This window comes from Balaenoptera acutorostrata, chromosome 4 (assembly GCF_949987535.1).
Source record: "Balaenoptera acutorostrata chromosome 4, mBalAcu1.1, whole genome shotgun sequence".
NCBI classification, from domain to species: domain Eukaryota; kingdom Metazoa; phylum Chordata; class Mammalia; order Artiodactyla; family Balaenopteridae; genus Balaenoptera; species Balaenoptera acutorostrata.
Genome location: NC_080067.1, coordinates 92,627,448 through 92,641,673, shown reverse-complemented (window position 1 = coordinate 92,641,673; position 14,226 = coordinate 92,627,448). Strand labels below are relative to the sequence as shown.

Sequence of the window (14,226 nt, the reverse complement as noted above, 5' to 3'; positions counted from 1 at the left end):
CCCTGAGCACCCGGATGTCCAGTCCAGAATTCAACTCTTGTTCCAGAATTTAGAATCGCACCCCCGTGCTCTGTACTAAACTGATAAAGTTGAGGGAGAGGACGATGGAGAAGGTGACTTCTTAAGCTTTCGGTTTAAATAAGAAATTCCATTGTTTTTTCTCATGAGGCGTCTCCCAAAATGATGCCAAAAATTCATTTATATTCTAACACAAGATTTCCTGTTGACTTCCAGGTTCTTGAAATAGATTTTGAATCACTTGGCCTTAGGTAAAGAAAAGCCTTGAGCTTGTCAGTTCAAAGAAACTGCCTATAGTCTCTGGGTAATAATCACTGCCTACCTACCATCAATGAAATGTGGTCACTGTGCTTCAGGTTATAACACTTTTTCTCCCTTCCCCAGGACAGACTGGAAAACTCTTGAATGTCTAATGTACATCTCTATGGTCGTTTTTGTGTTTTTTTTCCTCCAGGAAAAAATTTCTGCATTGAAAAAGCAAGCTAATCACATTGTCCAGCAGGCTCAGAGAGAACAAGATCATTTTGTGAAAGAAAAGAATAACTTAATAATGATGTTGCAGAGAGTAAGTATTTCCTTTTCAGCACTGGTTGCAGTAAAACACAGGTTCCAACTCAGGGAAAGTTGCTTCCATCAAAGTAAGTACCTTTTAATAAAGAATAGTGAATTATAATTTGAGGAAGAATTTTCTATATACATTTTAATTTAATCCTCCACATTAATAAGCTGATGCTCTGAATGATTAACTATAATACAGAAAACAAGCAAAGACATTTTATTCATGCTTTTTCCACAGTGTGAAAATCCAAACTATGAAAAATCTGTACGTTTTCTGATTTTCTTCTTTTAAAAAAAAATCATATTTTTCATCAAATAGGTAAAACATATTCTGCTCTTTTTACTGCTCTCAAACATTTTGGCTCAGTTGCTCTGGTGTTTTGAACTCCAATTATTTGCATGTGGGTCTTCCTGGCAAAGGCCCAATAAAAATCCCAACAGACTTTTTTGTAGAAATTGACAAGTTGATGCTAAAATTAGCAGCTGATCTTCATTATTCATGGAGTCTGTATTTGTGAATCCATCTGTTCGCTAAAATTCATTTGTAACCCTAAAATTAATACTTGTCATGCAGTAATTGATGGACAGGCACAGAACAGTGAAAATTTTGAGTCACTCAATGGACATGCATGTTCCCAGCTGAGACTGAACAAGGCACTTCTCTGCCTTCTTGTTTCAGCTCTCTTACTGTAAACAAGTGTCCTTTTTGTGGACTGTTTAGTGCCATGTTTTCACATTTTTGTGCTTTTTGGTGATTTTGCTGTTTAAAGTGGCTCACAAGCGCTAAAGTATTGTCTGGTGTTCCTAAGGTCAGGAAGGCTGTGATGTGCCTTATGGAGAAAATACATGCGTTAGATAAACAGCTTTCAGGCATGAATTATGGTGCTGCTGGCTATGAATTTAATGTTAATGAATCAACACTGTATATTAAATAAGATGTCTTTAAAAAGAGACACACATAAAACAAAGGTATGCAGTAATCAGTTGATGAAAATATTGTGACCAGAAACCCAATGGTTCAATATTCTCTAGTTCAGTGTTCATGGCAACATTATAGAACACAACTACTGCAGATAATGAGAATCGACTGTATATGAAAATGTAAAGGGCATAGAGTAGCTGAAACAACTTCGAATAAGAAGAACAAAGTCGGAGGATTTATACTGTTTGACTTCAAGTTTTACTATAAAGCCATAGTATTTAAGAGGGTGTGGTACTGGCATACAAATAGACATATAGATCAAAGGAATGGAACAGAGTCCAGAAATAGACCCACACATATACTGTCTATAGATTCTTGACAAAGGTTCTAAGACAATCCAGTAGGGAAAGGAAAGTCCAGCATGTGGTGCTGGATCAACTAGGTAAACATGGAAAAAAATGAATCTCAATACCATTCATCCTCACACCATGCATATAAATTAATTGGAGACAGATTATAGACCTAAACATAAAAATTAAGGTGAAAAAGTTTCTAGAAAATACAGGTGTGCAAGTACACCTTCATGGCCTTGGAGTAAGCAAAGATTCCTTAAAGAGGAAATGACAGAAGGCTTGTATCCAGAATATATTAAAAACTCCTACAAACTCAAAAATAGTAGATAAACAACCAATAAATAAATTTTTTAAAAACAGACAAAAGACTGGAATTGAAACACTTCACAAGAGAAGTTATGTGAAGAGTCAGTAAGTCCCATGAAAGAATACTCAGTCGTTAGTCATCAGGGAAATACAAGGTTGACTCAGTTTAATAGATTTTGTGTTCCTTCAGGAAAAGGAAAATCTTTGTAATTTGGAAAAGAAATACTCCAGCCTCTCTGGGGGCAAAGGGTTTCCTGTCAACCCCAATACTCTAAAAGAGGTAAGCTGTGATTTTTCTTGTCTACTCATATCACCTTAGAACTCAGGAGATGTGCTTCAGTTTTATGCGATTAGCTGACTAGGAAAAACACTAACTGAAGTGACTTATGAAAGCACTCAATGCTTTGATGGTTTTCCTGCCTTTTGTTATTTGTGCTTTGAGAATTTCAGGGATTATCTTTGTGTCTAATGCAGATTCACTCTGTGTGTGTGTGTGTGTGTGTGTGTATACTTTGCTTAACAGTGACACTGTGGGTTAACTTGAAGTTTCAAAAAATTTAGGATCCAGACCAAAGCTAGTCTTAAATTCTCTTCTTTCCTTCCTCCATTTTCCTTTCTCAGTTTCTCCTCTTTCCTACTTTCTTCTCTTTCTCCTAAGTCTTCTAGAACGTGAAAATGCCCCCAAACATCTCTATCTCCTTTTTCCTCCAATGTTGTCTATGCTATTTTTGCCCCTAAATCAGAAAATCCTGTTTACATTAAGTAGTACACTCTCTTTATCCCAAACATCCATCTTTTCCCAGGCCCCATCGCCACCCTTGCCCAAATATCTTTTTACAGAGCTACATTGCTATAATGGTTAAATATTTTAACTCTAATTTGGAAAATTAAAACCCTGACTGAGAAAGAAAATAGTTTTATTTTTTTTCAAAAAGCTAAAGAAAAAGCTTGCTTCTGCATAAAATTTTTCATAATAGCAAAAAAACCCTTTATTTATAAACTGCTTTAAAAAGACAGCAGTTAGGAATTCCTTCATAGAAAGTAGTGTGTGGGTGTGTGTGTATGTGTGTGTGTGTGTAGGTGTGTGAGGTAAATGCTCATCACATAATAGGAGTGAATAATATGTCCCTCGGAAGCATTTTGTGAAATGTTTCCAAAAAACTTTTTTAGACCATTCAGTTTCGTAGTTTCTCTCCATTATTTAGAACACAGATCCGGCAGATTCACTGCATAAAGGGTGGTTGTGAATGGAGTGTAGTGGAATAAGGTTGTCAGTGAGGTGGGCAGGGGCTGGGTCTTGTGAGTCATGTTAAAGAAATTTGGTTTATTTTATGTGGATGGGAAGCCACTGAGGGATTTTAAGCAGGGAAGTGACATTATTTGAGGTCCATTTGTTAAAGATCACTCTGGGCTGCTCTACTGGATTATAAAGAGGTGATGCCGGGAAACCAGTATAGTGGTGATTGCAATAGTATAGGCTGGAGGTGCTGGTGGCTTGGATTTGAACAAATGAAGAGTGATGGAGAAAATTAGCTGGATGCAGAAATACTTTGGAGACAGAGTTGACAGTTCTTGTGGATAGATTGGATGTGGGGATGAATTAAATTAAGGGTATTGTCAGGAATGCTGCCGTTATTCCAGTTTGAATAATGAGGTTGATTGTGAGTAGCTCTTACTGAGATAGGGAAGACTGGGGAAAGAATAGATTTGAGAGGGAAATGCGGTTTGACTCTGGACATACTGAGTTTGAAGGCTTGTGGCTTCCAAATGCATTAGATAAGCTCTAAGGTCACTTCGCCTCTTAGAAGAATAAAATCTTTCCCTTTCTATTCAAGAGTTGTTCTTATTCTCTGCAGCCCGCCTGTTGTCAAAATCCAATTTGCCTTTTTGACTGTATTGGTGTGTCTGCAACTCTTGTGTTTGTTGAGTGGCTGTGTGTCCTCCTTCATGTCAAGCGGACTTGGCTCGGAAGATGTTTTGATTTTCTCCTTCCTTCCTTCCTTCCTTCCTTCCTTCCTTCCTTCCTTCCTTCCTGTCAAGCAGACTTGGCTCAGAAGATGTTTTGATTTTCTCCTTTAATCTTATAAAACTTTACATAGTATGTATTGCCCCTTTCTGAAGTGCAAGACTAAATTCGGCAGCATTTTGATACCTCCAATTTATAAACAGTCAACTCTGGCTTTCTCCGCTTTGTCAGAATTATAAATTCTCAGTGAAAACCTTGCTTGCAGCCTGGAATTTTTGCTTCACCAACATAACAATATCTTGCCTTTCCTGGAGCCACTGTTTGAAAGGATTGATGGGCAAATAGAAGAACCCAAGTGTTAAATTTAACTCAATTTACTTTTAAAAGAGAGATATTAATTTATACCCTTTATTCTTTTTTTCATACTGTTTTATTGGTGTGGTGAAAATCATGAATGGTCTGTACAATTACTTTCCATGGTAATTTACAAGTGCCTTTTCCTCAAATGTAAATTCAGGAGTTTTGATTCTCATCAATTTTGATTCATGGGTATTTTCTCTAAGCTGAAGCCAGAACTGAATCACTGAATTTAAAAGTAACTGGAGGGCTTCCCTGGTGGCGCAGTGGTTGGGAATCTGCCTGCCAATGCAGGGCACACGGGTTCAAGCCCTGGTCTGGGAAGATCCCACATGCCGCGGAGCAACTAAGCCCGTGAGCCACAATTGCTGAGCCTGCGCGTCTGGAGCCTGTGCTCCGCAACAAGAGAGGCCGCGATAGTGAGAGGCCCGCGCACCGCGATGAAGAGTGGCCCCCGCTCGCCGCAACTGGAGAAAGCCCTCGCACAGAAACGAAGACCCAACACAGAAAAATAAATAAATAAATAAATTTAAAAGTAACTGGAAATTCTCTGTCCTAGGGGTAGAGTTGGGAGTTGGGCAAGCTGCCTTAAATTGAAACATCCTCAAGCTGCAACTTCATCTTAGGGATTTGTGTGAGTGTGTGTATGCGTGTGTATATACACGTTTCTCTTGCTAAGGAAGGCTCACAAGAGAACAGCGTCCTTTTAATTTTCATTTTGTTGAGACACCTAAAAGCAAGATTCCATTACGAATAAATTACTGCTTTATAAATGTCTTAGTGCAAAAACCAGTAGCCCTTAGTCTACATTTATTCACTCTCTAATTTGTCAGGAAACAGAAGAAGAAGGGAAAATCTAAAAATAAAGATTTATGGAAAAGGCTCTTGAATTAGAGAGTGATTGCACTGTCGATTTTATGCCTCATATTTATTTTTGCTTGTAACGATTTTAAATGCTGTGTAGTGACAGCCTATTCAGTCAACAGAATGAATGCCGATATGGATGGATATTTAAATCAAAGGTATTGGGTTATTTATAATAAAGTCATTTTGATTTTATCTGAAAATTTACTTTTAATGTTTGAAATATCATTTTTCAAGATTAAGCACCATAAATCCATTTTAATAGCTGATGATTGCCTTAATGAAACATCTGATAATACCACAGATATCTGGCTCTGATGCTCTAAGCTAACTCCATTGTACTGGAGCATTAATACTCTCGCATGCCTCAGCTCTCGCTTTCCTTGTGTTTAACTTCTGACTTCCTCCTTTTAGGGCTATATCATTGTAAATGAAATTAATGAGCCATGTGGCAATTCCACGAATCTCTCCCCTTCCACTCAGTTCCCTGCTGATGCTGATGCTGTTGCCACTGGGCCTACCACAGCTGTGCTGGTGAGCCAGCCACAAAATAAAGAGGTGTGTTGGCATGCCATTTCATTCATTCACTGCTTTCCTCATGTCAAAAATTAACCCATGGTTAACTGAAAATAAGAGTGTGTGAGACAAATATTTGTTTGGTTGACCAGAAGGCCAGCGGGATGGTGAGATGAAAAAACAGACCGATTGGGGGTAGTGCTCTACCAATGATAATACTAGAAACCATGAAATATATGGTACAGAGTATAGAGTACTAGGAGAAGTAAGTTCAGAAAAATGAACTATACATACATATAAATATACACACATATATATATATCTCTTAGCACTTTAGCCCAACCTACTTTTCTTAGAAACCAAAAAGCCTTTCTAAAATTGTTGGTTTGAATCACCTTTCCAGGTTGATTTTGTCCTATATTTTTTATGCAGTATGGATTTCTTTTTAATATTAAGCTGCTTTAAAACATCTGGGGAGGCGTAAATAATAGTAAATTAAAATACCTCTTACGGATCCAAGTTGCTCACAGTGTGGGATCTCAACAAGAGGCTCAATTGAAAGATACTGCCCATCATTTATGCCTTCTTGAGTAACATATAAGAAAACAAAACAATCAGATTATCGATTTCATTTCTTTGTCTTATTCTTTCATTTCATGTGGACACATATATATTTTTTCTTTCTCCTATAAAGCAAAGAGCACCTGTCTGTTCTGGATTTATGTTTCCTTCCACCCTTTCTCCTCATCCTATCACTCAACCTCCATCGGCCCCTTGGCCTGAAGTCGTGGCTACATCTGTCGATTCTTTTCCTTTAAATGACACACCACCTCCTCTACCAGCTAAGAAACACAGAAGGCAGCAGCAGCAGGACCAGCAGGTAATTAGGAACTGGTGTTTAGAGTTTCACCTTAACAACAAACTTACTGATGGGAAATCTTTTCTTCAGCTTTTCCAAAGGTATTTTTTAAAAAGATAAGATGCATACTCCTGTTTTTTTTAAGGACATTTATTATGGCCTAAGAGTGTGGGGATTGTCAGAAAGTTTGAGACCTTGATTGTCCTCTCCTGGCTTTTGATGTGTTTGAGCTAGTTTCATATCCTCATGCTTCAGTTCCCATTCAACCAAAATATTGCAACTTACTTCAGGTATTTTTCAAAATCATAATAATTATTTCCACAAAATCCATGGTGTAAAAAGTTGCTGTGTCAACACAAAATATTTTCCTTACACATTACTGAAACCATAATAATAGACATCATTCCTCTGCTATGAGCCAAAATTTCCTCAACATTTTACAATGTCTCATTTCTTCCTTCTAACAATCCCATGAAATACGAACTCTCTCCATATTGATATTTAAGGAACTGAGGTTCAGCATTGGTAAGTAGCTTGTCCAAGGTAACGCCACAAGCAGTGCATTTGGTCCATAGAACAAGAGTTTTTTATTGCACTTTTTAAAATAGATAATTTATTATTCCAAAAGTGTTGCCCTCCTTTTGATACATTCTATGCATACTCATGTTTGGGTATTCAAAAAATCTATTTTGAGACTCCTTTCCACTATAATCAAATCCTTATGTGAATTTGGCCCTAGAAGATCCTAAGGAGTCAGTCAATAGACCCCCCCCCCCCGCCCAAAGTAGGTGAGCTCTGGTTTCCTATGCCCAGCCCTTACCTTTCTTACAGCTACCTTTACTATCTATTACCTTTGGTTAAAGGACTATATCTCCTCACCACTTTTAGGTTAATAAATATCTAGTATAAACAGATAATTGTAAAGTTAAATTGCAGATATTCTTCATGATTGGCATGTTTGGAGATTGATAGTAAGTTTGATAACCCAAAGTTGCATTAATTTTTACATATTTCAAAAGCCTGAGTTCAGTATAAAAATGATCAAACCTAAAGAACCTCTAATTAGGAAATAAATTTACTATTGAAGACATTTTGGGGAGGCCAAGAAAAATTTGGATAAGTTTCGAGTTGGCAAAAATTTTGCCTTAGGAATCTGAAAAAAGAAATGAAATAGTCAACAGGAGGATTTTTAAATGTGAGGGATTGCTGTAGAGGCTCCTTGGCCAAGATCTTTTTTCAGTCTAGAAGGATGCCTTATATGGAAACATTATGTGGATTTGGAGTGTGTTTATGTGATTGAAATATGATTCTAACTTTAAACCCACTTCCCTGTTTATGCTTTCTCTTCATTTCTTCCTTCTCCCTTTTCTTATTCTCCTCACACTGGGATCTGTGCCATCACACAGAACTGTCCAGACAGACAAAGGGAGGAACTGCTTACTTGCTTTGTCCACTGGCTGTTCCGCCATCCACATGGCAACCATCATAATAATTTATAAGTTGTCCTGAGGCCCCAAGGCAGCAGGCACTACTACAGAAATGACAGGTGGATTTTTCTGAATTTTTCTAGGTTCAGTAATAAATTCTTCCAGTGTCTATGTACCTTACCAAATGCTAGCCCAATTTTCTTAGTGAATACAAGTCTAAGTTGAATAATTTTTTAAAATTCTGTGTTAAAATTCCAAAGCTTCTTTGTAAATGCATACCTCTTAATTACTTCAGTGACCTGTTTCAGTTAGTCAAGTTTTGCTATTCTGCTTTACATTTGCATTTAAAGCATTTTAGAAGTCTCGAAGAAAGGAAAAAACAGCACCAAGAAGGCCTCTATCTGAGTGACACTTTGCCTCGAAAGAAAACCACACCTTCCATATCCCCTCATTTCAGCAGTGCTACTATGGGGAGAAGCACCGCCCCAAAGGTAGGACATGGGGAGAACCACGGGCTTCACCTTCAGTGAGTCTTTTTGTCCTTATGTTGACTGACATGCAAAGGCCCCTAAAGAAAATGCTAAATAATAAACCATTCAGTTTGCTTGTTGGGCAGACGTCATAACTAAATTGCATTTTCTATCCTATTCAGAGGACATTTGGAATTATACGCTCTGGGACCAAAGCACCTGGTCCAGGGTGTTTTCTACCACCACACAAGTGGTGAGTAACCTTCACTTATGTGACACACTCCCATAGCTGTATCCCAGATATGGAAATTGGAGGACGTAAGCTCTGGATTCCAGGAATAATAGCAAAAAATATTTATCGAACCATTTCTTGGAGCCTGACACTGGGCTAAGCCTTTGACGTGGATTGTTTCATTGTAAAACCCAACAACACTAGGTAGTAGAGGTACTAATTAGTATCCCCATTGTACACATGGATAAAACTGAGGTGGAAAGAAGCTAGGTGACTGGTCCACCTGGGCACCTGAAGCTGGTCGGCATTGAAGCTAGAATGTGAATCCATGTGGTCTGATGCCTGAGTTGCCCTCACGCCCGTTCTGCTGCCTTAGCGAGGGGTCATGGCAGGAAGAGGGGAAGGGCAAGTGAGAAGGACGTTTTGAGTGGGACAGACTTTGGAGTCCTTCCCTTGTCCTTAATCACTTTGTTTTCGTCTATTTTATAAACTGGTGTTCCAAGGAATTTGCTATTTTAAAAGTGTGCTAAAACCACCGGGATAGTTAATATTAGGTGTCTCCAGTTTTCAGCCCACTCGATCACTTGGAGCAGATGGAAATTGGTGCCCTTGTAACGTGTGTAGATCTCCTCTGTCCTTGTGCATGATGTGCATGCGTTCTTGTTCCTGCACCTGCTCCTCGCGCATGAGGGACTTTGAGTTGTTCTCTGAGGTGGTTTTGGACAGTGTTTTCCCCATCTGTCTTCACTTTTGGAACTGCTGCCACTGGAGGAATGGCTGTGATGTTGAGACTGCTGTGGAGCTCCTGGGGAGAGACAGCGACTGGCCTTTACCGTTGAGCATCAGCACACGGGGTGCAAAGACCTACCTTCGCTGCCTTCTGCGCTTAGATAGGAGCTAGGAATCAGCGATGTGACCATGTCCAGAAGGACCATTGGGCCTGCAGTTTGCCTGAGTTTTTCCTCCTGTTCCTCACAGGGCCACCTGCCCCTGGGACAGAGCAACAGCTGTGGCAGCGTGCTTCCCCACTCGCTGGCAACCATGACCAAAGACTCAGAATCTCGGAGGATGCTCAGAGGTGGGTACCTTTTAAGCCCAGTGTCATGTCCTTCGTCAAGCACTGGAATTCCTCAGGGACAGGGAGACCACACAGAGTTGGGGATCGTTAGGGAGGGGATCAACCTAAGTCCTCAACTTTACTCTTTTTATTTTTTTTTTAATTTTATTGAAGTATAGTTGATTTACAATGTTGTGTTAATTTCTGCTGTACAACAAAGTGATTCAGTCAACTTTACTCTTAATGTGTCCACTTAGGGGAGGGATATATATATATGTATACTTCCTTATTGTTGTACTGAGATAAGTTTTCCTGTACGCACCTTTGGCTGGTACATACCCATTGTACTTTATAAATTCAGTAGACTTCTCCAATCAGAAAGGCCCACAGAGAATTACTAACCTTCCCATTTGATTGGGAGAAGGAAAAAAGAGACCCCTGAGATCCTGAGGGATTACCAAGGCACTTAACCAAGTCAAGTCACTCCCCTGGTTTGTAGCTGAGCCACCCTGTTGAACACGTGCTAAAGACTCATTGAGCTGAACCAGAGCACTAGTGGCCCAGGACAGACTTCCCTTAGGCCTTTTAAAGTGGGTTGAGCTTCTATTCTATGTGATTGTTAGGTTTCAGGTAGACTTGGACTCTCAGCATGTTCTGTTTCTTTGTAATAATAGGTTGCATTTCTAATGGGGTTCTCAAGTAGTCTTTGTGGGGCTAGAAGAAGATACTGTAAGGCAGTTCCAGAGGTGAGCTTCTCGTGCAGATTAGATTTATTGTGTTAACACGGTAGTTTAGGTCAACCTATATTGGCCCTAACTTTTGAGCAGGCATGGTGCTAGACAGCAAAAATGCAAATAAATTACATGATCTTTGCCCTTGAAATGCCTAGAGTCTCATGAGGAACAGAAAAACAAAACAGATGCTTTCAATAAAATGTGGTAAATGCAGTGATGGATGTATGCCCGGGATGTGAATGGGGATGCTGACAGAGTGATGAGCGTCTGGCCTCTCAATGCGTTCATTAGTGGGATTGAAACCCTTCCCTCTAAGCCAGCTTAGAGGCAATTCTGACTGCTCGGCCTCTTTGCTGATATCACCAGGGAATAATCACTAGTACCATTAGAAATATGTTTATGTATTGGTGTATATATATGCATGTATACATAATGTGTATATGTGTGTGGATAAGTGAGCTATATATATCACTTGAATGAGGATTTTATATCATTACCAGAGTGATTTAAGAGTTAATAGAAGCTATGGTGTTCATAAAAGTGGTTTATAATATATGAGAGGTTTACAGTGTTAACCTTTGAATAAAATACATTTGATTGAACTCTTTTATTTTATCATAATTTCTTAATAAACTAAAAATATCTCTTATGGTATATAAATAATAAACATAAATGAGTATATTTTGGCTCTCATTAATCACTGTTCGCTTATGGGTCAAGTCTGTTTTCCGTTGAAGCATTTCTCTGATATTTATAGACTTCTTTTTAAATGTATTTTTCCCACTGGCTGAAGGCATCAAAGTTTGGACTGGCCACAGCACCATACTTTATGTTGATAGTTTTTGCCTTAAGATAGAGAGTAAGAAAAACTAGTCCTTTATACCAAATGAACCTGTAAACAATACTGTGTAAGAGGATTCTTGTGAGAATATGGTGAAACTGGAGGGATGTTTGATCTCTATTTTTCTCATCTGTGTTCCCCCCAAATAATGGGAATCCCCATGCTAGGTCCATGAAGAAGAACTGAGCCAATTCCCTTAGGTCACATGAGGTGCCCTCTACAAAATCTATTGTCTTTGACCTGTCCTCTGTGCTCCTGTTCTTCACTGTTGGGTCTTTTGTACGTCCCGGAAGTCTGCAGCCTGTCTTTCCTTGCTGCAGCTCTGAGTGGTGTTCCTCTTAAAGAGTTTCATGTCGTGATGATGAGACAGCTTCTGAGAAATAGAGAAACCTCATATGTGTACTGATCCAAGAGGATGTGATGTATCTTGTAAGGCCAGCCTGCCACCCTTGGCTTCCCCGCCCAGAGGAGGAAGGGTCAGGGACTGCAGTTTTTAGAGCTACAACAGACCGTAAAATTGGCAGATTTTCTACTAAGCCCATACAGGTGGCCCACAAGGACCAGGAAGGATGAATCATAATTTCATTTGGAATTGTTTCACTACTACTTGTTGGCTCCATTAAAATAGCAAACACCAAGTAAAAGTCCATGGTTTTGAAAAAATTAGACCTCGCACATTTTCATTAACTCAAATTAAATAGATCTTATCATTTTTATGACTTACACAAATTAACTTAAATGAACTATTTTTTTGCTGCTTATTCATAATGGATACATCAAGGACAATGGTGTAAGTATAAGCCTTCCTTCAATAAGCACTGTTTTAATAGACCTGACAGCGTGAATCATGCAAACAAAGATCTCTGAGAGCAGAGTTTAAAGCAAAGGGTCCAGGGACTCAGATCCTAAAGTTGTAATGGTTATTGGCTTTTGTACAACTTGTGAACTATTCCTTTGTAAGCTTTAGAATGAATGAAATCTTTGTCCTTTTATCTTCTGTTCAATGCAGGAAAGTCCAAGAAAGGTATGACAACCTCCCTGTGTGGTGTTTTTGTTTCCAGCAAATAGTGAAAGGTCATTGTCATCTTTAAGAAATGATCAGATTTAAAACTGTACAATGGTGGACTTTTAGTCTAATGATTATTCCTTTTTACACATTAGAGGAAAATTGTTGCACATTTGCTAGAAGCACAATGCTGCGTGCAGCTGCTGTTCATTCACCAGCAGCTGCATGACCCTCTTTGTTTTGATTTTTTTATTGCAAGGTCAGACCATGCAGGAAATACGAGTGCTTCGGAAGCACCGTTTTGTAAGACTCAGGATCTAGATAAAGAAAAGAGTGGGCCTTGTGATGTGTATAGGCTAAGTGTAAAATATGATGTCTCCCCTTTATAAAGGCAAGGTATAAATAAGGCAGGCGGCAGGCTATGTGAGAGGATGGAAGGAATTAGGAGGCTCCTACCTATTCATTCCATTTAAGCCTTAAGACTTAGTAAAGAATGAAGAACAGCCTGAATTGCTGGCTAGAATAAATGATTCTTATGTGGCTGGGTGACAGAAATGTAGGGCATTAAAAGACTGACTTGTTATAAAGTTTGACGGACTGTGCTTCAAATCATTGAATGGCATTTTACAAACCTTAAGTCTTAAAAACTATTTGTTAATGTCTTCTTGGAAAAAAGAATTGTTTTATAGATATAATCTTGTTTTTATTCTCCCTGTTTTCTAGTTGAACGTGTGTGATTTTTTTTTTCCCGTAACAAATCATTTTTGACTGTGTGCATGTATCAGAAGCTTGTTTTTGTTTTGTTAACTTCTTAAGTTCGTCTCTATACACTCAAATTTAATCTAAAAATGTGAATATCTTACCTTGTCAAGCTGGTATTGTTACTAACACCGTCAATGACTGCATGTTGGAAGACGTTTAATTTTCCTGTCCCTTTGTCATCCTTTTTGATCTTGTACCTTTTTCCCTTTCTCTATCATTCTCCTCCTCATTCCTGACTTGTCCTGCACCTTCATCTTCCGGCTGGGGACTATGGTTAGGAAGAATGAATGTCTCAGCAGGTGAGAAACTGTCAGAAATACTGATTCATTTTATCCTCTTAAACCGAGATTATAATTTTAAGTCATCTCATTTTCTGTATTAAGGCCCAGATAACCATTTTAAGATATATAAAACACATTTGGAAAATATTGGCAAGATTATATATCCCTCAATGGTTAACTCACAAAGCACTTTTCAGGTACAATCAGCCAGAATTCATAGAGATTGACATTAAAAATAATGATAACAATAATAATAATAAATGGGCCTTGAACATCTAACCGATTGGCTCTTCCGGGGCAGTGAAGAGAGTTGAGTTGATTCGGATTCCATGTATGTGCTATGCTTAGCAACCAGCCTCAGATATTATCAGGTCTTACTTTATAAACTTTACAAAATACCCTATTCAAACAGCCATTTCTATCTGGACAGGAAGGATTTAGAGCATTTACAAGGCCCTTTTTACTTTTCAGATGCTGTCCCACTGCTGAATATTATTCTTGCTACATAATTTAAAAACAAAAACAAAAACCAAGCAGTCTCAGGGATTTGGGGAAGTCTCATTTTTTCCAGTCTGCTTACTTTGCCCCACCCGAACCAGTAGATGCATTCCACTTCCTTATTTAGTCACTAATATATTGGGTTGGCCAAAAATTTCATTTGGGTTTTTCAGTAACATCTTATGGAAAAACCTGAACA

General features: G+C 38.6%; 1 protein-coding gene across 15 annotated transcripts in view; it reads left to right on the top strand.

Moving 5' to 3' along the window:
- The window catches only part of PHLDB2 (pleckstrin homology like domain family B member 2), a 224,339-nt gene that overhangs the window by 191,040 nt on the left and 19,073 nt on the right, over positions 1 to 14,226 (top strand). For 7 of the 15 annotated variants that reach the window (XM_057545215.1, XM_057545214.1, XM_057545224.1 and 4 more), the window contains 6 exons: positions 473 to 583; positions 2,348 to 2,437; positions 5,759 to 5,902; positions 6,555 to 6,740; positions 8,497 to 8,637; positions 9,827 to 9,926. In XM_057545215.1, the coding sequence (XP_057401198.1) occupies positions 473 to 583; positions 2,348 to 2,437; positions 5,759 to 5,902; positions 6,555 to 6,740; positions 8,497 to 8,637; positions 9,827 to 9,926 (772 nt within the window). The remainder of the gene's footprint in view (positions 1 to 472; positions 584 to 2,347; positions 2,438 to 5,758; positions 5,903 to 6,554; positions 6,741 to 8,496; positions 8,638 to 9,826; positions 9,927 to 14,226) is intronic. The other 8 variants (XM_057545227.1, XM_057545226.1, XM_057545222.1 and 5 more) reach the window with 5 other exon arrangements.